Source organism: Pelodiscus sinensis, chromosome 2 (assembly GCF_052426305.1).
Source record: "Pelodiscus sinensis isolate ZL-2025 chromosome 2, ASM5242630v1, whole genome shotgun sequence".
NCBI lineage: Eukaryota > Metazoa > Chordata > Testudines > Trionychidae > Pelodiscus > Pelodiscus sinensis.
This window is the reverse complement of record NC_143053.1, coordinates 228,770,762-228,798,673: the sequence shown is the minus strand read 5'-3', so window position 1 is coordinate 228,798,673 and position 27,912 is coordinate 228,770,762. Positions and strand designations below refer to the sequence as shown.

The 27,912-nt window shown below is 43.6% G+C and overlaps 1 protein-coding gene and 1 long non-coding RNA gene across 5 annotated transcripts in view; both read right to left on the bottom strand.

Moving 5' to 3' along the window:
* Positions 1–23,514, bottom strand: part of ACBD5 (acyl-CoA binding domain containing 5) — a 47,804-nt gene extending 24,290 nt beyond the window's left edge. Inside the window, exons 1-5 of one of the 4 annotated variants that reach the window (XM_006115266.5) lie at positions 23,360–23,514; positions 22,656–22,826; positions 21,501–21,621; positions 14,264–14,336; positions 8,467–8,578 (exon numbers count right to left, since the gene is read on the bottom strand). In XM_006115266.5, coding sequence (XP_006115328.2) covers positions 8,467–8,578; positions 14,264–14,336; positions 21,501–21,621; positions 22,656–22,731 — 382 coding nt within the window. In that variant the 5' untranslated portion in view covers positions 22,732–22,826; positions 23,360–23,514. The other 3 variants (XM_089776751.1, XM_089776752.1, XM_089776753.1) reach the window with 3 other exon arrangements.
* Positions 1,392–5,741, bottom strand: LOC142827372 (uncharacterized). The gene is made up of 2 exons (XR_012902080.2): positions 3,013–5,741; positions 1,392–1,917 (listed from the first exon to the last, which is right to left on the bottom strand). It is a non-coding gene; the product is annotated as an uncharacterized LOC142827372 (long non-coding RNA).
* Positions 23,515–27,912: the final 4,398 nt, after the last annotated feature.

Genomic DNA, 27,912 nt, shown 5'->3' with positions numbered 1-27,912 from the left:
ATTTCATGGAACTTTGCACAAACTGTTTTCCCACACCTTGAAGCACAAGAATACCAGAATGAAACCTGCACTGACTGGAGAAGTGAGCAGCAATTGCCATGTGGAAGCTTGCAACACTAGACAGCTACTGGTCACTTGTGAATCAATTCATAGTGGGGAAAATCTACAGTGGGTGCTGCTGTGATCCAAGCAGCTAAGGCAATCAATACCCTTTTGCTACACAGAAGGTTGTGACTCTGGGAAACATGGAAGACACAGTGAAAGGCTTTGACAAAATGTTGTTCCTTAACAGTAGTGGACAATAGATGGAACACACATCCCCATGTTAACATTTGACCACCTTGCAAAGGAGTACATAAACCACAAGGTGTACTTCTCAATGGTGCTGCAGGGGCTGATGGATCAGAAGGGCTGTTTCACTGACATGAACATGAGATGGTCAGGAAAGGTGCATTATGCCTGCATCTTTAGGAACTCCTGCTTGATCAGCAAGCTGCAAGGTGGGACTTCCTCCGACTAGGAAATTACAATCTGAGACACTGAATAATGATTCTTTGAGACCTAGCCTACCCTTTGCTCCTGTGGCTCATGAAGCCATAAACGGGCAGCCTGGATCTCTTGAAAGATCAGTTGAACTGCAGGCTAAACAAGTGCAGAAGTGGTGCAATGTGCTTTTGGGTATTTAAAAGGAAGGGTCCACGGTTGGCTAACTAAGGCTACGTATAGACTACAAGCCTCTTTCGAAAGAGAGCGTCTAGACTGCAACCACTTATTTCCAAAAAAGCGAGCTGCTTTTTCAAAATAAGAGAGCACCCAGGCAGTCTGGATGTGCCCTTTCAAAAAAGCCCTGTTTGCATTCAAGAATGCCTTTTTTCGAAAGAGCACTTTAAAAAAAAAAAAAAGGCATTATTCTTCGTAAAATGAGGTTTACCATGCTAAAAATGCTGCATGCTTTCAATTTAATTTCAAAAGAACGCGAAGGCAGTCTAGACACAGGGTAAGTTTTTTTTTTTTTTTTTAAGAAGGCCTTTTTTGTTTTCGAAAAAACCCTGTAATCTAGACACACCCTAAAGTTAGACCTCAGCAAAGACAGCATTCACACTGTGGTGGCAGCCCACTGCATGCGCCGTAATTTTGGAAGATCGGGGGGAAATGCATCTGTTTGTGTGGAATTCCGAGGCAGAGTGCCTAGCACATGATTATGAGCAACCTGACAACAAGGCAATAAGGTAAGCACAGAGAGGGGCGGTGCTAACCAGAGATGGTTTGAATGACAGCCTTATGAGTGGCCAGTTTTGAGAGTCATGTTGCTCTTAATGGGGTGCCCCTGCATTCAGTGAGCTTACTTGCAACCCTCTACCTCTTCAATACAACCAATAAAAACACTGTAGTTCACAAATCATGCATTTTTATTAAGGGAACACAGTGACCGAAATGAAGTCCAAGGCGAGAGTTTGAGAGAGGAGGAATTCTCAACAGCCTGAAGAGGACAGTCCTTCATTCCAACACACATCCCTGGAGGAGGCTGAGCATGAGGCTGACTTTGACCATGGATTCTAGGGCCCCTGTGAAAGGAGGCTGTGGAACTTGGTGAGGAGAGGACATTAATCTTCAGGGACTGGAGGGGGGCCCTGTTGAGGAAGGAATCCTGGAGTGCCCTCATGCAGTCCATCACATCTGCCATGGACATCTATGGTCTCTCCTGGTGCTCCGCTTACCATCCGCTGAATGTTCTTCTTTTTCTCATGCACCTGCATCAGCATATCCTCCACTCACTCAAGTGCTCCTTGTCCAAGTTGGCAGATTGCGTTTGCTCCTTCAACATCTCTTCCCAGGTATGCTTTCATCTGTGGACTTGTGCAAGATAGATAGCATGTGGAACCAAGGGAGCGCACAGAAGGCAGACTGGTGTTCTGGCTGAAATGAAAAGTGAAGGCCACACTGTACAGAAGATGCATTGTTATTCTAACAGATTAGACTTTACACCGGGGTGGGGAACCTTTTTTGGGTCAGGGGCTCACTCTCACTGATGTGGTGCCCTGACTGAGAAGGAGAAAGACACTTCCCACATTCCACTTGCACACCAGAGCTTGGAGGCGGGGGGAGGGCACAGCCTAGTAGATTTTGTGTGCTCCAGCTTCGTGGTGGGGCAGCAAGGATGCTGGAGTGCCAGCATGGGTTTCCTGATGTGGGGAGGTGGGACCCTGAGCCTCAGGGGCCGGATCCAGGCAAGCCAGGAGCCATATCCAGCCCCTGGCTAGAAGTTCCCCATCCTGCTTTACACTGTACATGAAGTTCTGTCTAAAGACAAACAGGGAAGTGGTATGTGAAAGGCCACAGATATGCTTTTGTGTGTTCACTTTGCAGCAGGTGCAACACAGAGTGCTTAGCTAGACTCTGTTCTGTAGTAAGCACGGTAAGGGACAGGCCAGGAGGGCCCACAGGATCCAGTCACAGTGGCAGGGCAGAGGCTCTTGTGGGGCCCCCAAGTTCAGCTCCTCGTATTTGCTGGCAGAATCCAACTTTCCCTTGCTGTTAGAGCAAGCGAGAAGGAGGAAGGAACGGGATCCAGGCACGGTGGCAGGGCATTAACTTCAGCTAATATTTTCCTCCACTTCATTCAGGTTTCCCCGTGAGAATATCAGTCTTCTCCAAATCACACAGAGTGAAAGGGAGCAGATGCTGGCTGAATATGGCTAGAAACTCAGGCATTACACTTCACTGCTATGTGCTGCACTGATGCCGGACAACTTACTGCTAGCTTGCCGTGGAAAGGTGTCCTACTGTAGAGGACAATATAAGGCAGGTCTTCCCAGAAACCTTCTGAGAAGAATTAAAGAGTACCTCGTGGAGAGCTCTATGGAGATGTGCAGAAAGTATTCCCCCTACTTCATCTCCAGGTGAATTAATAAGGTATTCCGGGGACCTTCTGCTGTGTGGGCACAGTGGCCACCACAGATCACACTCTGCTGTCTTAACCCATTGTCAGGAAGATAAAAAATGTCAACTCACCAGAAGTGCCCTCCCTGGGATGAGTGGCTGGCCGCGAGATGACCTGGGAGCAGGGGACTGTCTCCAAAGTTATATAAAGGTCCTGGCTACTATTTGCCCCACTTGCCTGATGACTGTTCTCCACCTCTTCCTCTTACTCATACACTCCTCCATGCTGCTGCCTGAAGAGCATCTTGGGAAGAATACATGGAGTGGCTAGGGAAGCTGGTTGGGTTCCCCACCCCAAAGATCTCATACAGCTGCTCAAAGCAGCAGCATGTTTGGGGAGATGTTTCAGACCGTCCGTTTGACTCCTTTGTCTTTTGGTATGACTGCCTCAGCTCCTTTATTTTCATGCAGCACTGCTGGGTGTCCCTGGCACATCCTTTGCTCACCATGCTCCTTGTGATCTTTACACAGATATATGAATTTTTTTTTGCTGGTTTGTATCACTGCAACAACCAATTCCTCTCCCCACACAGCAATGAGATCCAGGATCTACATCACACTTCATGCTAGTGATCATCTGTGACCTTGGGAACTCCTGGAACTTTGACTCATGTAGTCAGAAGTGCTGCTCAGATATGCTTGCCGCGCTGGCCATACATGAAATATAACTCAAATTTTCCAGGGGCTGGCTTTTCTTGGGGAGCAGTAGAGTTGGATTTCGTGCCAGATCAGTCCCCATGTCAACTCTCAGAGCACTGCATCTGAACTACTGTAAAATTAAACATGTAAGGTTGAATGGGTCATTACTCCTTGCGAAAAGCAGGAGTACAGAAATCAACTTTAACAGTCCTTAAAGTCAATGGAATGGGCTTAGTAGTGCATACTCATTATTGTGAGGGAGGGGAAAAATTGACCTCATGAGGCTAAATTCATCCTAAACTACTAACGTAGACCAGGCCTGAGATTTAACCTAAATCTGTAATGCTGTAGTTTGACCGCATTGCCATTTGTCCTGTCCTGTGTGGCAAGAGAACTTTCTTCCATTTTTCGGGCAGCCTTTCAATTATTTGAAGACTACTATCATGTTCCCCCTAGATCTTCTCTTTTCCAAACAAAACATCCAATTCCTTCAGCCTTTGTCATGGCTTGCATTCCAGCTCTGATCATTTTTGTCACTTGCCTCTGGATTCTGTTTTCTCCAAGTAAGACCTGCCTGACAAGTGAAGAGCACCATCCATTATGTTAATCACTTTCCACAATACTAGTTTTATTCCAGCTTGCAGAGGTTAATGCAGAGCAAAACACCACCACACAAAGCTCATTAGTCTACATCCACAGTGCCTTTTGCCTTCCCATACACCTTACTGTTACCAATGCTACATGTGCACTGTAGTCATAGGCAGATGGTCAAAGGTATTCTGCCAACAAATCAGTATGCAAGAAGTGCAACAACAACAAAGCTTCTGTAGTTGCTAGAGAATGATACATTGGCTCCCTGGAGAGACAAAGGGTTTTAACTTTCAAGATGACATTTTAGTTTATGACAAAGATGAATCGGAAGAGGATGTCACTGTAAACAAGGTTATTGGAAAAATTCAATGACATGGACGTATCAGCAAGAAGAAAAAAGGCAATTCCATACAAACTCAGTGACATAAGGACATACACTTTCTCAATGGCACATCAAAAACAGATCCAGTGAAAGGTATCCATGACAGAGCCCAACAACAAGGACAAACTTTGATCCTTCTTGGGATTGTAAAATGCTATTAGAAGACGGACAACAAATTGCTATAAAAGCAGTTCCTTTGCATCATCTCCTAAAAAAGGATGTTATATCTGAATGGGATGAAGTGTGCAAGAACAGGTTTATCAAGATCAAACACACAATTTCAACCAGGCCAACTCTAAGCCTTTGATTCTGAGAAGTAAACAATTGTCATAACAGATCCTTGTGAGTATGGTCTTACGAGGATGCAATAAAGATGAAGGGACTGTCATTGGACAAATCTCTGCTATACCTCAAGAAACGATAACAGTCTCAAAACGGGCAACAGCCATGAGAGAAAACAAGGCACTTCAAGACCTAACGACTTCCATAAATCAATGGATGGTCTTACAAGATGACGACATCAGAACACTTATAACCATGTAGAAATGCATCACACTACCTGTCCCTTGTAGATCAATAGATTTTGAGAATTTACCATAATTTGTGCCTACACTTTTGAAAGAATGGCTGATTCTCCTAGTACATGAAGGAAACCTAGGTTTGAGTACAACCAAGAGACAATTGCAACATGACTTCTGGTGGCCTGGGATTGATTATCAGCTTGTAGTTTGTGCTACTAGTGATAGTGACAGAAACCTTCAGCATCCATCTCACTCCAGTTGAATGTCCCAACTGTCATTTGCAGATACCGGTTCTGGACATAAAGGCGCCACCTGAAGAATACGTTGTTATGATAAGGTTTGTCATAGACTATCACTCAAAGCAGCTAGAAGTTACATTCACAGGAATGGTTACTGCTGAAATAATGATTAAGTTCATGTGATCAGTCTTTGGCCAAGGGGGATTTCCCAAGGAATTAATAATTGACAATAGAAATCAATTAACCTCTATTGAAATGCAACACTACCTCAGTAATAATGCTAAATCACATAAAACAGGGTTTGTTTTGTTTTTACCACCAGCTGAGAGTTAATGGTCTAGTTGAGAGAATGAACAGACTGGTGAAAGAAAGTCTGTAACTTACTAGTTAGCAAATGAGACCATGGGAAAAAAGCATTATATGAAACAATGTTTGCTTACCAGACTGCTGCACACTCAGCAGGAGTATCAGTCTTTGGGGACCTAAGGCCAATACGTGACTTAATCTGTCAAATGCTTATCCAATTTCTTTTTTCAACCAAACCTTCAGGTGAAACTATTCATGAATGTGTTAGGACAAAAAAAAAAAAAAAAAAAAAAAAAAAGGTGAAATAGAGACAATATGTAGATCATAAGAAAGGTGCTAAACCTCAAGTTTTAAATTGGAAATTTTGTTCACACGAAGCTGTCATGCAGAGTCAAAAAAAGGGCATTCAAGATATTCATGTCACGTACAGATAACAGAAATATGAGCAAATTTTGCAGTATTCATAATTGGAAAGAAATGGACTATTTCAAGATAATCCATTGCTCATCAGCTAAGAGCTGAAGAAGAGGAACATGATTTCCACTCTGGGTCAGAGAACATCAATAAAATTGACAGTGATGCTGGACAATCTGTACTATCAGGAATTGCTTCATCTCCTAGTCTTATTCCTTTGGCATTAGAAGTATGAGAAAAAGAAAACTACTGAAAAGTTTGGAAGACTGTCACTGGACTTAAGTGATGGTTTGGAAATGACTAAAGTTCTATAACGGTTATTTTAAAGGCGGAAGAATGTGATGTATCTATCTAGGTGCACACAGCTACCCAGATGGTGTTGGTACATTTTGTTCCTAGGTAGGGCCTATATTCTTGAGTCCAGGAACCACAATTCCCAGGATACATGGGAACAGAGAAGTAGGAGATGCAAAGAGAGAAAAAAGTGAGATCAGAGACAGAGTGAGGGTAATGAACCTTACCTTTGCTGTTACCACGCTTCCTAAGTTTTCCTCTAAACAGAGCAGTACAAAAATCAATATGAAGGATAAATGAAATAGGAGGGATTCAAAGAAGGCAGAAAGGTCCAAAGAATGAAACAATTAACTCAAATTATTAGAAGAATAGTATTAGTAGGTGCTAATTAGTATCTACAGCTTACAACTAAAATATTAATTTCTTCAGTGGACTGGAGAGGGAGTGAAAGAAGGATTTAATCATATCCCAATGTAATAATTTTTAATGCAAAATAATTCAATTCGGAATCAGTCAAAATCTATGCTGAAACAATTGGATGTTTCAGGATTTCAGATTTGTGCATTGCATCTGTTAAAATATTGAGAGCGCCAGATAAAGATGAAACTTGAGGTTCAACTTTGATTTTTCTTATTATTGTTAGTTTGATTCACTGATGTTATTTAAATGAATATACATTACATTTTCTGATGTTAACAAGCTATACTTGTTGGAGTAACAAATTTAAGATTCAATGTATTTTTGTCTGGGTGATCCAGTTGGTCTTTTATGTTTTTAATTTCTATAATTCTCTGTTCGTTTATATTTAGCTACTCTTTAAAAGTGGCTTTTGGTACTCTGTGCCATAGATTCCAAGTGAGTCAATCCTTATTATGCAGATCACTGACCTGAATCTGCAGATACTCTTGTTACAATTTTGCCTGTCAAACCAGCTGCCATGCAATCTCATTAAATACTAGACCTGAAACATAGGCAGTTTTAGTAGAAAAATGTGATCCTGCTTTAAAAGCAGCCATTTAAAAAATTCAGCCTTTTTTTTTTCAAATTATGAAAAATTGAATTTGAACATATAACGGATTGGCTTAAAGCCTGGCAAATAATCAAAGCCATTTTTTGAGTTGTAAAAATGCAAGATGTACTTAAAACAAGTTTGTCAAGTTATATAAAATTTACATAAAATTCAATTGTAGAACAGATCAATTTATTTAAAATAGCTCCAAATTCAGGCTACATATATCCAATTTTAGCTTAAAGCTTTAGCCAGATTTTAAACCAACATTTAGACAGACAACCTTGCCTATAATGTTTCAACATTCTACTTATCAAAATGTTTTCACAGGGTCAACTATGAACTACAACAATGTTGTAAAGTAATAGTTGCCACAGTGTCTTTTTACATAACTATGAAATTACTGGGTTTGCCACCTGTCAGATAGCCACAAACTAGCCCCTTCTCCCCTGAACTCGAATATTGGGCAATGCAAACTGCAAGTACAGCAAAGGAGATTACAGATCTCTTATTAGTCCATGAAATCCCATGCATACCTGTGCTGAGGTATACATTTTTTTAAAAATTGAGGACAGCAAAAAATCGTTTTTCAAACAATGACAGAAAATAAACAGACTGAGATCTACAGCACATCTTGCTTGCACATACCCACATGCAAGATGTAGTAAAGGCAGAATTTAAAAGGTTGTTCTACAACTAGAGAGGCAGGAACAGGATGCTTTTTTAATTCTCTCAACAAACAGAGCCTCTGCATTGACACTTTCCGTTCAGCACTGAAAACATTTGGTTAAATTCCGAATATGCTGTTGGACCTTCCTGTAATGTTTATTTTTAAATAAAAAATAATTGTGACAAACCCAGAAGTCAAACACTGTAGAGAAATACAGCACATGAAACAATGAAACAGATGGATTTACACAGAATTTATCATTCCTACCTTCTAAATATTTAGAGACTTTTTCCAGTCGGACTGGCATATGGTGAAGGAATTAAATAGAAAGATGCAAAATTTAGCTTTAAAAAAAACTATAGAAATTAAACTAAGAATGAAATGTAACTATGTTAGTTAAGAATCTGATTTTGTTTATTATTATTTGCAATACAAAATAAGTAGGAGGTATCTATTCAAACCTGATGTTAGGCCAGATCCTCTGTTCTTTTTCTCCTCTACTATTTCATAGAATGGACCTATCACATGTAGTAATTCTTCAACTTTCTCCGTCATTGGCATACTCTCAAGAATCTGCACAAGTCCAAAATACAAAATGTCTTGTGAAACAATATATTACTGATTAATTTTATTTATCTTGGTGCCAAATTTCCTTGTGGTCACTGCAATGTTAGCATAGCAACATGTTAAAAATAAATTTTATAATACTCCATGCAAATCTGCAGTTTAACTTTACAATAGAACTATCATGCACCAAATAGATCATACTCTCAACTAGAAATAAAACAACTTTGGGATTTTTACAGCTGTTTATTGTAATTAAGGGACTCCCTCAGCATATCAATTGCAAAATCTGAAATTGTTGAGATAATAAACATTGGAATAAGTCAAACATAAGTTTGACAGGGAGGTGGATGTAATCAAGAGCAATGTGCTTTTTAATCAGTTTTTTCCTTGGGGAAACTGAGGAAGCTCCTTCCCAACAGAATGTTCTTTTTATTTTCCATATTGTATCCTCTTTTGTCTGAGTGCAAACATCATGTTAGGACATGCCTATTGTGCCCTTCTAATTTATTAGCTGCACATATAAAACTAAAAGCAAAGCCACTATCCATTGCAAAAAGTCTCCCTCCTATCCCCCAAAATCAGAGGAACAGAATCAATCAAGGACAGTCTAAAAATCACATGATCAAGACAGAAAATTAGGATCTAACACTGCTCCATTGAAGTCATTAGGAGCTGGATCAGGGTTTTAGTTTATTCATCCTATACACCCTAGCACCAGAACAGAGATTCATATCACAGCAAGGGGTTCAGTCAAATAGTACAGAGATGCCATTGACAACAAAGACTAATAAGTCTGCCAAAACTTATCACTAACTTCCAATATTCCCTAATTCACTTGGGTGTCTTTTGCCAACTCCCCCTTTTAATCAATAATTCTAGGGAACTATGCAGGCAGCAGTAACAGTAAACCCTCTTCCTGCAAGACAGCAGCAGTAGGTATGGTAAGCCCTCCCCAACAAGGCATCAGCCAAGGTAGCAAGTACAGTAAACTTCCCATAATCCGGCACCTTTGAGACCCAGGGGGTGTTGGATTATCGGAAACGCCAGAGTATCAGGAGGTACTCCGGAAGGGGGGCTATGAAATAGGGTCTGGAGGGTGGGGGAAGCCCCACACAGCCGCCGGCGACAGGCCAGCTGGGGCTGCAAGCGGCAGTGGCGACTTGGGGAGGCAGCGGGGCAGAGCAGCTGGGGTGCTGCCGGGTTGGTCCTGCAGCGCGCCCCTCCGCCCCCGGCTTCCCCAAGTCTGCTGCTAGTCAGTTTCAGCAGCGGCGGACTTGGGGAAGCCGTGGGGCAGAGCAACTGATGTTCTGCCTGGTTGGTCCCACAACGCCACCCCTCGCCCCCCTGCTCGGCACCCAGCAGCACCCCAGCTGCTCAGCTCCACAGCTTCCTCAAGTCCACCTCATCAGTTTCAGCAGTGGCAGTGACGCGGAGCAGCTGGAGTGCTGCCAGGCACCAAGCAGGGGGGTGAAGGGCAGTGCTGCGGGACCAACCGGGCAGCACCCCAGCTGCTCAGCGCCTCTTCCCCAAGTCCAGCACTGGTCAGTTTCAGCAGCGGCAGCAGCAGACTTGGGGAAACAGCGCGGAGCAGCTCCAATTGTCCGGCTGGCTGGAACACTTCCGGGTTCCAGTTGGTGCCGGACTATCGGGAGTGCCGGACCACTGGATGCAAGACAATTGGAGTTTTACTGTAGTGGCAAAAGAAGCTATAGCAAGCCATCTGCAAGCAAAAACCTTGCAGGTAACAGCAGCCCTATGGCAAACTCTTGCAATGCAAAAGCTCTAGGCTGACTGGCAGGTGGCAACAATATCAATCAAAAAAGCAAAATGCCCATAAAAAGAGTAGCTTCAGCATACTTCCAATCCATTTTGTGCATACAAAAAAAACAAACTGTTCTGTATTCTAATGTGGGAAAGTGAACTGCTCAGATATGCTGGCGGAAATTACCAAAAAAACCTGGATACTTTTTACCATCTTTTCCTTTATACAGCTGAAGAAAATAAAATGTCACACCAACCTTGGTTTGCAGCGCATTTACATCTACAGTCAGTGCTTTCAACTCAAGGGAAAAGAACTGCATCAAATAAATAAAAATGTCATGCTGTTCCCCCATACTCCTCTCAAAAACAATCCACAATCTGGACCATTTTCAAAATCGTACAGGGTGTCAAAAAAATTGTGATAGGAGTTGTGTGGTAAAAGTCCTTCTGAAAATTTATGTATGCAGCTGAGCTCTATTGACTGTGGTTCTTATCTGTCTTATTTCAACTTTGGATGTAGGGAAACTGCAAAGTATATCAGATCACTAATCTTGCGTTTGGGTAAGGTGAGCGAGTTTCACCACCTTCTACAGAGCCAGAATCAGAAGCTCTCTCTGATGGGCATGAGGGCTGAGATGGATTAAACAGAAAGGTAGGTGGGGTGCCCCATACATCTTATAGACACACACACATTTGAACATGTACTTACACATGCATTTTTATCTATGTTATCCTCAAAAAGGAGAATATATACACGCAGACCCTTTTTAAACATCATCTATGGCACCTCACTGGTGCAACATTTATTCAAAGCACATGTAACTATATAACTTCTAGGATTTTTAGCAATTACATGCCTGCTCCTGTGTTCCTTCTCATCTCCCACTCCAACGTACCCTCTTCAGGCCTAATATACCCACTGCCCATGTCTATGTGGCTTCTGAGCCCCAGCCAATTTGCAAAACTAGGCATTGTTAGCTTCTGCTGGAGAATGTGCAGCTGCAGAGGCATGTGGCAGAGAGCCACAAGCTGGGGATGTGAATGCAACTGGGAAGACGCAGGAGTAACAGTTCAGATTTTGGCAAGGGGAGGGGCAACAATGATTCCAGAGGCTAATAAAGCACTTGAGAACTCTAGTGGTTTTTTGCAGATAACTTAGAAATTAAGCTGACAGGAGCTCTGTATTAATTCATATACAGTAAAACCTTTGTTAACCAGAATGCCCTAATCTCCAAGTGTGCCAGATATCTAAAAATTCTGGTCATCTGAGGGTCCCAACAACCTAGGAAAAGCCAATGGACAACTCAAGTTTTTAATATTGATAGTTTTGTAGTGAGAGGCAGTTGGTCTCACATTTCTATTTTGAGTTAAAGATGATTAGTACTTCTTAAATAAAAAATTGTTAAGCCAATCATGGTAAACAAAGCCCAGCCTGTGTGCCTGAAGATGTGACAGTATTGTGGCTGGGGGCAATGCCAGTTAAAGTTTTCTGGTTAACAGAGTACCGGATACCAAAGGTTTCCCTGTATAGAAAAATATATATACATACCTGCAATTGCCAATTAAAGACATATTTTAAGTTTGTTCTAAAATAACACAGCAAAATATTTCTAAAATGGAGCTATCAGTTTTGAAGCCTTAATGCAGATGTCAGACAGACAATTTTGATACTTTGTACACTATCTTTAGTAAAACTAAATATAAATAAAACCTGATTACTCTCTCTGAACAGATACACTGTATTACTGCCATTATCTAATCTATTTTAGCCAACTATTTTTGACTCAATTAAAAAACTTTAAATTTTCTGATACGTGATTAAAGTTTTTCCTTCTCTTTTAGTAAAAGGGAATTTATTTTTCCACTTGTTTTGGCATTTATGCTTGCCAATTATGTACATGACTTACTAATACTAATGATGAATTTAAATATCAGACTTGGAATCATTTATTTTTTGAAGCACTTAGAAGAGGGGAAAGTGATCAGGAATAGTTAACATGGATTCACGAAGGGCAAGTCGTGCCTGACCAATCTGATTAGTTTTTTAAGATGACATAACTGGCTCTGTGGATATGGGAGAGTCAGTGGATGTGATATACCTTGACTTTAGCAAAGCTTTTGATACTGTTTCCCACAATATTCTTGCCAGCAAATCAAGGGAGTATGGATTAGATAAATGGACTGTAAAATGGAGAGAAAACTGGCTGGACTATCAGGCCCAACGGGCAGTGATCAATGGCTCAATCTCAGGTTGGCCGTCGGTTTCTAGCACAGTGCCCCAAGGATCAGTTCTTGGACCGGTTTTGTTCAACATCTTTATTAATGACCTGGATGAGGGGATGGATTGCACCCTCAGCAAGTTTGCAGAGGACACTAAACTGGCGGGGGAGGTTGATACGATGGAGGACAGGGATAGGGTCCACGGTGACCTGGACAGATTAGAAGATTGGGCCAAAAGAAATCTGATAAACTTCAACAAGGACAAGTGCAGAGCTCTGCACTTGGGGCGGAAGAATCCCAAGCATTGTTACAGGCTGGGGACTGAATGGCTAAGTGGCAGTTTGGCAGAAAAGGACCTTGAGATTACAGTGGATGAGAAGCTGGATATGAGTCAACAGTGTGCCCTTGTAGCCAAGAAGGCTAATGGCATATTAGGTTGCATTAGGAGGAGCATTGCCAGCAGATCCAGAGAAGTGATTATTCCCCTTTATTCCAGATGTGACCTCACCAGAGCCGAATATTGTGTCCAGTTCTGGGCCCGCGACTACAGAAAGGATGTGGACACATTGGCAAGGGTCCAGTGAAGGGTGACCAAAATGATTAGGGGACTGGAGCGCATGACCTATGAGGAGAGATTGAGGGAGTTGGGTTTATTTAGTCTGCAGAAGTGAAGAGTGAGGGAGGATTTGATAGCAGCCTTCAACTTCCTGAAAGGAGGTTCCAAAGAAGATGGAGAAAGGCTGTTCTCAATAGTGACAGATGGCAGAACAAGGAGCAATGGTCTCAAGTTATAGTGGGGGAGGGGATGTTGGATATTAGGAAAAACTATTTCACTAGGAGGGTGGTAAAGCACTGGAATGGGTTACCTAGGAAGGTGATGGAATCTCCACCCCTAGAGTTTTTTAAGTCTCGGCTTGACAAAGCCCTGGCTGGGTTGAGTTAGTTGGGATTGGTCCTGCCTTGGGCAGGGGGCTGGACTTGATGACCTCCTGAGGTCTCTTCTAGCTCTATGATTCTAGTTCTAATTTTAAAAGTTCCCTTACAGTACTTATTTATGTGTACAGCTAATTTTTTCCTTTTTTAAAAACTAGCATTATTAAGGGATGTATAAACTAAATTACATTATATAAGAATACTATTGGGGATGTAAAATCCCATTTAATCAGTTAAACAAAATGTTTAACAGATTAGAAGCAGGTGGGCATCAACATCCCTATATCACACCTAGGTTCTAACTCAATATCCTCCAAGATTTAAAAATATTCAGATTCAGAATTTTGTGTTCAGCACCATTTTGTTTATAAACTACTTCTCAAGACTATTCCATGTGAGGATCCTATCACATCTCAAGCTAGAATTGAGATGCAAAAGTTTCCTGCACTTAATTTCATAATTGAAAGTAAAATTGTAGATCCAATTGAGCATTTTTCCTTTGGGATCTCTCTCCCCCCTCCCTCCCTTTCCTAGTTTATTCTGAATCAACTGCAGTTTCAGTTCCAGTATTTCACTGCAGCTCACTTGCCAGAGCTGCATTGTATTCAGGCCTGTAATTTAAAACATTATGTCAGTAGGTTCCTTTGAGTTCTTAACTTCAAAACTATTACAACAGGAATGAAACCCTAGCAGCTAGTAAAATATTTTCCTTCTTTTTCTAATGTTCTTAAAAACAAGATTACTTTAGAAGATACATGAACTTGAATGCCCTCTTACCTTTTTCATTTCTTCAACATAGGCGATCATGGCTTCTTCTTTGGGCATATCTCCCAATGCACTCCAAGCATCCCTAGAAATGAAAACCATTAACATCTTCAGAATACGCATGGTCTGCCTGTATTTTTCAGCTCAGTCTTAAGTAAAGTCTTCCTTAATGTGCCTGCAATTGTGTGTGTAAAAACAAAACAACAAAACCTAACTAGCTGAAATTGGACATCTAGCTAGAGGCAACATGCTCCATTGGATAGGGAACTAGACTGAGTCAAGACACAAGTTCTATTCCAGATTTTAACACTGATTTGGTATTGGACAAGATCCGTTTTGAAAACGATAGAACCTTAAAAAAGATACTCTTATGTCAGTTTTGTATATATTGCTGCTGGTATAAGTACAAGCAGAATTATGTACCAGCCCACTTAATCTTTTCTATTAAAGCCTGACTCCAACAGGAAAATTCAAGCCTAAATATACATTATGGATTTAGGGCCAAATTGTATCTATTCAAAAAAACACACACAGGTGTTCAAGGAAAAAACAAAGATGACTTCGGATTTCCTGGCAAGTTTTCCCTGGGTGACAGGAAGAAGTTTGCAGAGTGTTGTACTAATTTAGATGAAAGACAGGCTAACCTCATTAAGTTTTGTTTAACATTAAACAATGTTGAATAAGATTTGGTCCAGAGAGATTTTAGTCTGCTTAGTACCATTACAAACATTATTAAAATTATTTAAACTTGTATTAAAGATGAAGTAAATAGTAAAAATATTTAATACGTCGAATTTCAAATAAGACTTTTGTTTTAACAACCATTGTTTTGTTTTCTTTTACCTAGAGAGAATTTTTACCGCAAAAGAAATCAGTGAACCAAAACTGGTATGTCAAAAACTAGGTCCTCTGGTGGTGGATAAAATAATTCCACCCCTGCATCACTTCTATTTTAGGTCCTGACCTAAAGGAAAAGACTTGGGAGGGGGTGGGTGGGGGGGAGAAAAATGGCTTTTTGACTCACCCATTTTGGTTCCCTGATTTCTTGTTTTATATTTTTCTTGTTTATCCAGGATGATCTTAACACAGTCCTTGAATTATATCACTATGCCTTCATATTAATTCAGTCTGGCTGGCTGCCTCCCTTTTGTAACTTCCCTGTCAACATTTGTTACTATAAGTTAGTGACCTTTCATGCACTTAAACTCATAATTAAACTAAATGTAGATCCAATTATTACAGTTGAGGACAAGGAAGCGCCTTCTTCCTCCATATCTCAGAGATGCACGAGGAAGAGAAATGGCATCCTATGCAGATCTGGCCTTAGCATTTTTGGGAAGGCATACACACCACTGTATAAAGGGAGGTTCAGCAAATGTATTCTTAGAGGAATTTTGATTTTAACTAACTTTAATTAGCAAGTCAGGGAATGGTTGATTCTCTTGCTGTAGAAATGGAGCTCAGATGCTTGAGCTGGAGTCCATATGTAGTTGGAAACGTTTTTTTTTTTAATAAAAAATTGTCAATGATTGTATAAATATAGGTCTAGAGATCATAGTATCTCTTCTCAAACGCTGAAGGTTTTGTGTACACACTGATTAACTTTTGGATCTGTATAGTGCTTTACTAATATTAATCATGATGATTATCTGTGATCTAGGTAAGTAGTATTATCTTTCATTTGAAGACTAAAGCCATAAAGGTAATCTGTGTGAAAACTGGAATGAGAACATAGGATTCACTTACTTTTAGTCCTGTTCTTAGTTCATGTTATCCAGTTTTTCCTACTATTAAATTCTCCATCCAACTTGCAGTAAGAACCCAGATTGGCTGTTCAGTAATGGAGCCATCTCAGGCTTGGTCTACACTGAAAGTTTAGGTCCAACTTAGCTGCATTAGGATGATTTTCTAAACCATGAGAGCACACTACCAAGCCTGTCCCCTCAACCTAAAGGGTCATTAAAGCAGATTTCTGTACTTCAGCTTTCACAATGAGTAACCACTAAATTCAATCTTGCATAGTCAACTTTCCAATAGTGCAGACATAGCATTGTACAAGTAGACATTTTTGGCCCCCGGGAGATGTCCCACAGTGCCCTGCGATGACTCGTTTGACCACAACTTTCAACTCTACAGCTCTCCAGGTGAGCAAGAAAAGCTCCAGGAAAATTTGAATTTGGTTTCCTGTGTTGCCAGTGTAGTGAGCAAACCTCAGAGCAGACAGCATACTTGACCATGAGTTCAAGTTGCATGAATTCCCAGAGTCACAGATGAGCACCAGGTATCGATGCCACAATCGCAAGGGGCACAGAGGAGGAAAGATGTATCCATGGCATATGAAAATAAAGGAGCTGAGGCAGTCGTATCAAAAGATGAAGCAGCAAAGGAACGGTCTGCTGCATCACCACAAACATGCCACTTTTACAAGTGGCTGCATTCGATCCTGATGAAGAGAGGGGAGGACCCGACCAGCTTCCATAGCCAGTCCATGGATTCCTCCCAAGATACTCCTCAGGCACCCTTGGGCCGCTGCATAGAGGAAAGCATAGTGGATGAGGAGGAGAAGCAGGAGAATGGTCCATAGGCTAGCAGGGCAACTAAGGTTATGCAGAGCCAAGAACTTTTTAAAACTTTGGAGAAAATCCCTTCCTCCCAGGACATCCCACAGTTGGGCACTAATCCCAGGGAAGGCACTTCTAGCAAGATAAAAATGTGAACTCACCAGAAGTGGGTTAAGGCACTCCGGTATAATCTGTGATGGCCACTGTGCCTACACAGCAGTGCAGTCCCCAGAACATTTTGTTAATGTGTCTGGAGATGGAGCAGGAATCCTCCCTGCACATCTCCATAAAGCTCTCATACCAGAACTCTTTCATCCTTCTCACAAGATTTCTGGGGAGGCTGCCTTATTCCACCCTCCACAGTAGGATACCTTTCCACACCAACCAGCAATAAGTTGTCAGGCGTCATTACAGCACAAATTTACATTACAGATGTACATTACAGCATTGCAGCATAAGATCCAAGTTTCTGACCACATTCAGTCAGCATCTGCTCCCTATCACTCTGTGTGATTCTGAGAGGACATATCTCGCATGGCAACCTGGATGAAACAGGGGAAGCTATTAGCCGATGCTTCTGCAGTCAGCTTCCAATTGCTCATCCCCAGTGAGCCCCTAGCCTGGTCTGCCATCACACCCAGACCCTCTCCATCCTCCTGCAGACCTCCCATCTTCCAGCAAACAGGAAGGGGAGGGTGTGTCGAACACATGGGTGGTGCACGAGCCCCTGCACCGCCACCACAACCAGACCGCCTCCCCCACTTGACTGTCACTCACTCTTACAGGGTTTAGCAAATGGGGGGGCCATCGTGTGAGCCCCTATCCTGCTGCCACATCCAGACCCTCTCCCTCCTCCCACCTGCAGGCTCGTGCTCCGGTTTGTCCCTTACCGTGCTTGCCACCAAACCAAACCCAGCTATTTCCCCAAAAACTGAGGTGTCCTGCTGCAAAGTGACCGCCTAAAAGTATAACTGTAGCCTGGTGCATAAAACATCCCTATTGTCTTCAGATAGACCTTCATTTTGTTCTAACAGATTAAGCTTTAAACTCTGCAATGCATTGCCTGTAAAGTCTGTCCTTCATTTTTTGTTAGTGGGAACAGCAGTCAGCCTGCTTCACACTCCCCAGCCCCCACTGATGTCCACCTGGCACAGATCTGCAGGTGAAAACGAACTAGGGAAGAGATGTTTAAGGAGCAAATGCTATCTGCCAACATGGACAAGGAGCATGTAAGCAAGTGGAGCCCACACCCAACCCTCAGGGATGCATCGCAAACTAGAAGGCTATCCTTCTCACAACTGTGAGTACCCTCTCCTCCAAAGCTCTCACCCTGGAGTCCCGTTGTCACTGCTGTGTTCCCTTAATAAAAATGCATGATTTGTGAACAAGTCTTTTTATAGCTGGTATTGAAAAGATGGAAGGTTACAGGCAAGCATACTGAATGTAGAGGGACTTTGTTGAGAGCAATATGCATGACTCTCAAAACTGGCCATTCATAAAACTATCTTTCAAAATGTCTCTGATTCGCACTGCCATTTTAGTGCTCTCCTTATTGCTCTGGTGCCTGCTGCTCAAAATCCCTGACGAGGTGATATGCCTTGGCATTCCATCCAGACAGATACATTTCCCCCTTACTCTCACCAAAATTATGGCACACAGAGCAGGCTGCCACCACAATGGGAATGTTGCTTTTGCTGAGGTCTAACCTAGTTGTTAGACTGCTGAACCTTCCCTTTAAACACCAAGATGTACATTCTGCCACCATCCTGCACATGTTCAGCCTATAGTTAAATTGCTCCTTGCTGCGGTCCAGGCTGGCTTTGTACAGCTTCATGAGCCATGGGAGCAAGGGATAGGCTTTCTCCAAGGATAACTACTGGCATTTCAATATCTGATTGTAATTTTCTGGTCAGGGAAAAAAGTTCCGGACTGTAGCTTGCCAAATAGGCAGGAGCTCCTAAAGATAACTGCCTTCATGCACCTTTCCCAACCATCCCATGTTAATGTCAGTGAAATGGTCCTTGTGTTCCACCAGCCTGCAGCACCACTAAGAAGTATCCCTTGCAGTTCATGTATTCCTTTGCAAGGTGGTCAAGCACCAAGGTGGAGATGTGCATTCCATCTATCACCCCACTACAGTTAGGCAACCTCAGCTCAGCAAAGCCTTCCACTATGTCCTCCATATTTCCCAGAGTCACAGCCTTCCATACCAGAAGGGGATTGATTGTTTTGGCTACTTGGATCACAACAGTGCCCAAAGTAGATTTTCATGCTCCACATTAATTCCCAACTGACTCATAGCTGTCTGGCATTGCAAGCTTCCACCTGGCTATTGCCACTCATTTCTCCACTGTCAGAGCAGGTCTCATTCTGATATTCTTGTGAGTCAGGGCTGGAGAAAGTTCATGCAAAGTTCCATGAAAGTGGCCTTCAACAAGCAAAAGTTTTGCAGCCACTACTGATCATCCAATACCTGCATCACAATGCAGTCCCATCAGTCTGTGCTTGTCTCACGCACCACCGTGGGCATTCCACTGTGTCCAGAGAATTGAATGCTGGCAGTATTTCCAAATCACTCAGCTCAAGTACTTCACAGAAAAGTATGTTCATGGCCTCCTGAGATTCTTCCTCATTCTGGTGGACTCTGCATACATTCTGGACATATCCCAGAATTAGGTGTACCATGCCTAATGTCAGCATCATAAAGCTTTGATGATGAACAAGATCCACAATGGGGGTCCATGCTCATACTGCTATAGCATCTGCCTGGATAACCAGCAAGAAAAAAAAAGGGCGCAAATGGACCATTTGCTCTTGCAGAGGGGAGGGAGGAAACAAGTGCATTATGGGCTGCTGACTACATGTACCCAGAACCACCCACTGAACAGTTTTGGTCCCAGTGTACCCTGGAAGCATAACCCAGAATGTAAAGGGTGCAGGCACTGTGGGATAGCTACCCACAGCACATTGCTCTTAAAGTCGACTGTAGCCACCATACTTGGGATTAGGGATGTAAACGAGTAGTTAAGTATATGATTAACTGATAAGCCTAGAATCTATCTTAGGCAGCAAGTGGTGGGGACCAAGAGCCGGTGCTGGCGGGAGGAGGGAGGGGAGACAGCTTAAAAGCTGGTTCCCCACAGCACCAGCTCCATGGTGCCACCTGCCCCACCTTGCGCTGCTGCCTCTGTCAAAGGCAGCAGCGGGGGAGGAAGGGGATGCTGTCGCAAAGCAGTCTTTGACCACAGTGGGCCCAGGTTTGCTACAGACAGAGGCTGCTCCACAGGATGAGGAGCCATGTCTGTCCACAGAGAGCTTGGCCCTCCCACGGACAGGGGCTTCTGCCGGACCAGCCTCTGTCTGTCGCTAACTCAAGCTTACTTCAGACAGAGGCTGTTCCATGGGGTTAGGACCTCCCACGGACAGGGGCTGCTGCTGGACCAGCCTCTGTTCGCAGCCAGTGCGGGCCGCTATTGACAGAGGCTGCTTCACGGCAGCCTCCCTGCCCTGCCTTGCCATAGCAGCTTCTGTCCAAGGGGAACTTGGACCCCCCCACGGGCAGGGGCTGCTGCCACTCAACGCTACTGCCTCTGTATCAGAAGCAGCAGCATGGGGTTCTCTGCAAATGGGGCTGGATTGCACTGGCTGCCAGACCCACCCTGAGGAAATATAGAATAGTTGAGTAACTGATAAGAATTCATGCAGTTACTCGACTATTCAATTACCCAATAGCTAACATCCCTACTGGGGATGTGCTAGTTTGAACTATAGTCAAATACTTGTACACAATGGGGACGTGCACCTTCGACTTTTACAAAATTGTCTAAAAATCCTGACTTTAATAAATTCAACCTTATCTCGTAATGTAGACATGGCCTTAGACACAGGCAGTCAAATCAGAAGGAACTTGATTCCACAGCCTAAGATCATAGCTAAAAACTAATTTGGGCTCCCCTCAATTCTGGAGAGAGGAGAAAAATACTGCACTGTTACCACAAAGATATCTGCCCAAGTAGTGTAGAAGCAAAGAGAATATTCTCTCTCCTAACTTTGAGAAATCACACATCATTTAAACTTAAAGGCTAGAAAACAGGGGAATAATGAACAATATAAAGATTGAACCTCTGAAATCCAGGATTCTCCAGACCACAGATGTTGCTGGATCACACCCAGGAGTGCGAACTCCATCCCCAAGGAGCCTTAGCCAGGAAGGGGAGAAGCAGGGCTGCAGAAGCTGAGGAGCTCTGTCCCCGGGGAGCCCAGGCTGGGCGGGGTCGGGCTGAGCTGCAGCAAGACCGGCATGCCCAATCCCCAGTGGGAATCCCCGGTCAGGCGGTGGAGAAGCAGGGCCACACAGGCTGGGGAGCTGCAGCAGGCCGAAGTCCAAGTCCAAGCCGTGCAGGCTGGAGCCCAGGGGCAGTGGGGCCTGAGCGGAGCCAACTGTTGCAAGGGGGAGCATCCTGAGAAGCCAGTGGCAGGGGACCTCCCTATATCCAGCAAATTCGCTCATTTGGGAAGGATCAAGTCCTGAAGATGCCAGACAAGGTTGGTCCAACCTGTATATACCAACTTTATTGTGAAGGAAGGGACCTCTTGAAAACACACACACACCAGTTTTGTTAACCTGAGAAGATGCTCTTAGGCAAAGTTCAGTACAAATAACCAAACAATCTCTGACACGCAATTACCATTTATATCTACCAATAGGATCCCAGAATCCAGGTCTTGGACTGTTACAGGGTCCTTGGGTTGCCTGCTTATAAAAGCTATAAAACTTGAGCATCATTTCATTTGTTGGCTGGAATGAACCTAGGGGAAAATAGAATTTTAAAATTAGTGGAAATTGACATTAAAGACATTTAGTCTATTTAACACACTGTTAATATTCCTGTTGGAAATTAACCTCCAGGTCTTAAAACTCACAGCATGATAAAGATACAAGCCCCTCTAGAGTCAATGAAGATTGCCGGGTTAATACATTTTTGGATTAGGCCCAGAATGAATATTTACCGACTGAGGGAAAAATTCAGATCTAGTTTAAGGGTCTGTATGATTGAGGGCTCTGGACTTCAATCTCCACATTCAATCATTAATCATCTTGTTAACTCTTCCAATTAACATATTTACAATGATAGTTTGGAAATCATACAAAGTCATACTAGGGATTTCAAGGAGGCAAAAGTACTTTCTCCTGCTTTTGCAATGAAGATGGAATGGGAACAAGTAGGAAATTGAACTAATTGTTTACATCAACAAACCCCCTCCTACATGAACAAACTGCTTGTTTAATGTGCTCTACACAAATAACTGTGCTCTGTGGCAACAGGAATGGTTAAACAAATTTTGACTGGAAAAAAAATAATAAAAGGAAATTTGAAAACTTGATCCACTGGGCACCTGCAAACCCTCACAGCACAGTATTTATTGAACCACGGATTGCTAATGAGAAAACTGCAAACGATGCCATATTTTTAAGTGACTTGAACTAAGTTATGAATAAGCTTTTGGGCCCAGAAGGCTTTTGTAAGAGAAAACTGTCACCATATTTAATTGCAAGTGTCATTCAGACAGTCCCCTCCTCATCCAACAGTAACGGCCTAGCCCTTCTGGGGTCTCCTCACATGCCAGCTGCCTGCCAGGGACCCTCTCGACGAGCTCTCGAGGGGGCTGAAATGAGGGGGATCAGGTTTCTCTTGTCCTGGAGGGGGGCGGAGAGAGGGAATAGCCGGTGATCTCTCTCCTAGGGTGCGTGCCAAGGCTGGATCTGCCTGTGCTCCAGATGGCAGAAGAGCAGTCAGCCCCGCACGGACACCGGCCTTTTACACCCTCCCCCCCTCACTTACCATTTTTGGGCAAGCTCTGAATCACCTTCACGGCCGCCTCAAACCTGGTCTCATGCACCGAGCCGGTCTCCGCCATGCCCCCCGCCGCCTCCTCAGCCACAGCCGGGCCCGAGGCGTGTCCGCTCCAACCGCGCAGCAGCAGCTTCCCCGCCCCGCGGCGCCTGCATCCAACTGACCCGAGACAGGGGGAGAGGAATGAGCGGCTGCTCCGCCCCCCAGCCAGTGCCGCCGCCACCCCCGGCAGGAGCGGCCCCGCTCGGGACAGACTGGGGCAAAGGGCAGGAGAAACCAACCCCCTGCCCCATCCGCCCGACCCCTTGCAGACCCCAGCACAGCCCGTCTCCCCCCGGCCTCCCCTGGCCTCAGAATCGTTCCCACACATCCCCCCCCCCCCCCGCCGCGACCCTCTACACCCCGCCCAGCTGCCCCCGCATCGCCCCGTATGTCCTCCCCCAACACCTCCACGACTGTCCGCTTCTACCCCTCAGGTCATGTCCCCTAACTAGTCCCCTCCCCCGCTTTACACCCTTCTAAGCCTCTCCCGGGGCTCGTCCCCGAACAACCGGCAGTTGCAAAGACCAACAGTAAATGGCCGCCCCTGCCCCACCAGATAAGAGTGAACGCGGAAGCCACGGCACTAACGGCTGCTCCGGCTTCCCCTTCCCTCCTGCGCAGCCCCCCTCTGACTGAGACGCGACGCTTACTTTTGCCTGGGGATCAGGCCCTGCTGTGATGTCTCCCACCAGCTTGCCCCTGCCCCGGGGCATTCTGGGACATGTAGTCCGCTCTGCCGCGCCACTTCCGGTCGGGGGCCTTCTGGTGGGCAGGCCTAGCCGCTGTCTTCTGGTCTCGGTTCAATCACAACAACCAAGCTGGGGGCGCGCTGTCCCCACGCAGACGGCTCTTTGCTATTCAGAGACTGAACCGATGGTACCTCCCAGCCTCTGCGCGAGACGAATAAAGCTAATACAGGAGAGCAACTTTGGCTTTGGGTTCCAAAGAATCACAAACCCTTCCAAAACAACTATGTAGCTCACACAGGGCTCGCTTTAGTGCTTTTACAATGAGTGCATGCTTAAAGGGTGTGCGGCTGCATATAGCGTTATGCACACATCTGAGTTTAGAACCAAGTATTAGATGTATTTACTATATTATTCTATCTCTGGATTGGTAATATTTTTCCAACCTATTCTGAACAGTGATGATTTAAGTCCTAGATCCAACATGGAGTATCTGAAATAATGTTGATCATGTTGAACGTAACAAGCAATAAGATTACATGGGCTGAGGAAACAATTTTCTCCTTTTTCCCATCACTTTTATCTTCCCTAACATTCTCCTTTGCTTTCCCTCTCTCTTTCTTTTGGTCTGGTGTGTATGTGTGTATATTTCCTTTATTGTCTTAAATCAGTGGTGCTCAACCTTTTTTCATTCCTGAGCAAAAAAAAAAAAAAAAAAAAAAAAAAAGTGCCAGGAACATTTTGTTGCGGCCCCTTTAATTTAAAGTGCTGGTCTGCTCCCCTGCACTCTCCCTACCCTTCCTGCATGTACGCTGCCAGGAAAAGAAAATGTGACCCACAGGTTGTGCACCACTGTCTTAAATAGATCCCCCAGATGCACTCAGCCTGTTCAACTGCTTTCCTTCACACATTCATTCCCTCAAATACAGTATCATTTCTACACACACATTCTTTGATTAACTTCACACACATTTATTCATCCCAAACTGCCAGTATACATACACACGTGGCTTTAGAACAGGGGAAGGGAACTTTTTTGAGTCCAAAGTGGCTGACCCACAGAAAAATCAATTGGAGCAGCATACAGGTGAAAAGCAAAAAAAACCAAACAAACAAACCAAACACCTCGCACTGAGGTGGCTTCCAATTGAGAAAGAGGAAGAAGAAAAACACTCCCCATATTTCCCTCCCACACCAGAGTCTATAAGTGCCCAGGCTAGTAGATTTTATATGCTCCAGCTGTGCAGGGAGGGCAGGGTTGTAAGGGGGGGCTGGAGTGCCAACATGGGCTCCCCAATGCTGGGGAGGGAGCCCTGAGCCTCAAGGGTCAGACCTAGGCAAGCAGGGAGCTGCATCTGACCCAAGGTCCTTAGGTTCCCCACCCCTGCTTTAGAAGTATCAAAGGGATCCATTTTCAGAATCAGGAGCCTAAAGTTAAGACTTCCAAATTAATATTTAGATAAGTAAACCAAACAAGATACTAGTAGACTACAACTTACAGGTTATATACGTAACTAAATTACCAAAGTGCTGAGCATCTAGCACTTAAGAAAATCATGCCAAAATATACCAGAACAAAGCATATTGCTTTTGTAATAAGAGAAATAATAGCAGAGCTGTAGGATCAATTTACAGCCCTTTTCACCAGATTTCTGTATTAAAAATTTAGAACTCCTATTAATTCAATTTCCTTATGCAAAAAACAAACTCACAAAAACAACCCTTCATACCCACACCAACTGTTGGAGGAAAGTTGTCTGCTCACATTGTGTGCCCTCTGGTGGAAAAGAAAAAAAAATCCACAGAAAAGAAATTAAAGCAGACCAGATTTGCCCTGCTGAGCTAGCACATTTCACTAAATCAACAGTGTGCTAGGCAGGTTAGGGCTTTGCTGGAGAGAAACTTATACTTCTATAGCTATTCAAAAGGACTATTGACATTGGATAAATGAAAGTGTCATGAACACTAACAACAGGGGCACAAGTAGATTTGTCTGAATTTATGATTTTGAGTATTTATTTATTATTAAATCTCTTGTAAACATTAAGAAATATACTCTTCATTGCACAGACAGTTAAGAACAACAGAAAAGCCCAGACCAAGAGGAACTGTTTGTTTACAACATAATAGTGGAGCCCTGACATGTTGCATAAACTCTGTCTACAAAGAGTTAATACAAAAATATTGTGTCTGTTGCCAGTCATGCTGATATGAAAATTCTGTTTATCTGGAAAAACTAAAATGACTTCTTGCTATTTAATCAGTTAGTGAGAAATGCTGTCTAATACTTTTGAAATGAATATTACTCTCAGCCTCGTTAGAAGTAAGTAAAGTGGTGCTAATGACAGCTTGGTTCTTTATTGTGCTGGTACAGATGCAGCAGTTTCTGCTTTGAAGAGGTATTGTGTCACTGAAAAATGTAGGGGTTCAGAATAGGGCATTGAAAATGAAGTAAGATGAATATAATTAGTAATACAATATCCAGAGAAAAGGATGAAATAAATTGTTAGAGCCAATGAGAGGCATTCATTCAGCTCTGGTGATATAAGCATGATGTGTGTGTGTGTGTGTGAGAGAGAGAGAGAGAGATGGATGGCATTAATCAATAGTTAATAATTTGCTGTTAATTAACATTTCCAGTAGTTTATGGTATATTTCTTTTACACTTTTGTTGCATACTCATTGTAATAAATCTCAGGGTGAGTGACCAACTAGCAGTTTTGGGTAGTCTTATAAAGGTTAATTAGTATCTTTCCCTTCCATCCTCCTTTCTATATTATTTCACTGATATGATATTTAGTATGATATTTTAGCCAATTGTTCCTTAAGGGAAGAATACGACAGGACTTCTCATCTTGAAGATTGCTGAGCACCTCCTGAGACTGGCCATGTGCTTGCAACTCCTAATAATGCAGAGAAAGGTATAACATGCACCGTGAACTGGACATTGAAGCTAGACAAATTCAGAATGGAAATAAGGGGTAAATTTTTAAAGGTGAGGACATTAAGGAGCATTCCCTTACACTGAAAGGAGACTAACAAGCTCCTCTGGGTCTCTCTAACAGCAACAAGTTGCACCTGCAGGGCATGTTTTGTCTGGGGAGGGGTGTGGTTGAGTTTACAAATAGAAAATCCACTACAGGAAGTAGTGAACAGGAAGAAGAGTGCCCTGTATTGCCTCACATAGCTGAGTTAGGCTGGCTGAGAGGGAGACATCAACAAGCCTCACTGTGAAATCCAGCCTCAAAGCAGTGCGCCCAAGGAGAGGAGGGGTTATTGTAGATTAAGCCTAAAGGATTTACCCAGGAAGACTGCCTGAGTTCCAAGTCAATCTTACTTATTTTTACTTATTTTTCATTTCTTATGTAACTCCCCTCTTTCAAAGGGAGGGAAGAGATGTAATGAATTCTTTTCTTTGTTTGCTCTAAGAACACCCTTGGGTGTCAGTGGTAGGGAGAGTACAGAAGGACTTTATTTGGAACTTTGGAGGGGACTTCCTGCTCCCTACAAATGGTGGTGAATGCGGGCATAACCACATGTGACACAAGGGGTTAAAAAATCCAATGGGGGACTAGAGCTTGGCTGCTCCATGTAAGATGGAACTGGAACACTGGTATGAGGGGCTAGCAGACATGAGCAGTTCTAACAGCAATTCAACGGACCACCCAGCAACAAATTCAAGCCACACAGCAACAACTGCTGTTGAAGAAACTGATGGCCCAGCAATAGGAGTTTCAAAAGGAGATGATACAGCAGATAGTACCAGCCCTATGCCTGTTGGGAGTCCTAGCAGGTCATGCATCCACAAAGAGTATTCCCTTCCTAATACCAGTAAAACTAATCAAGCTGGAGTTGGATGATGGTAAGGGGTGTTTCCTCCACACTGCATACATTGAAGAGACCATGCATGGGAGGAGGGTGCCTAGATTTCTCCCTTCCTGGCCCTGCTTCCTCCTCACAGAGGAACTTTGGGGGAGAGAGCAGTGATGTGATCTGTGCATCCAGCTCAGTTTCCCCACATTGTCAGGCAAGTATCTCTTGACCTTCATAGCCCATACAGGAAAACTGACCTGCCTACACAGACAATCTGACATTGCTGCTTACTTCCAGCCATGTTGGGGAATCATAGGAATGTTTGGAGGGAGGGTGAGCAGTGATTCCAAGCACTTTGTATGCCCATGTCAGTTTCCCCATGTGAATTCAGCTGTGAGGAACCTTTTCTGAGCCAGGGACTGTTGACCATAGAAAAATCAGTTGAGGGGAGGGGGAGTGAGAAACGAAACAAACAAACAATAAACTTCACTAAAGTGGCCTCCAAAGGAGAAAGAGTAGGCTCTGGGGTGGGACTAAAAATGAGAGGTTTGGTGTGTAGGAGGGGATTGGTGGAAATTAGGCTTGGGGTGTGGGTTCTAGACATGAGGGAGGATGCAGGAGCGGATTGAGGGAGGGAGGTCTGGGTGGAAGAGGGTGCAGGAGTAGTCTGGAAGGGGATTCTGGGCGATGGAAGGTGCTTACTT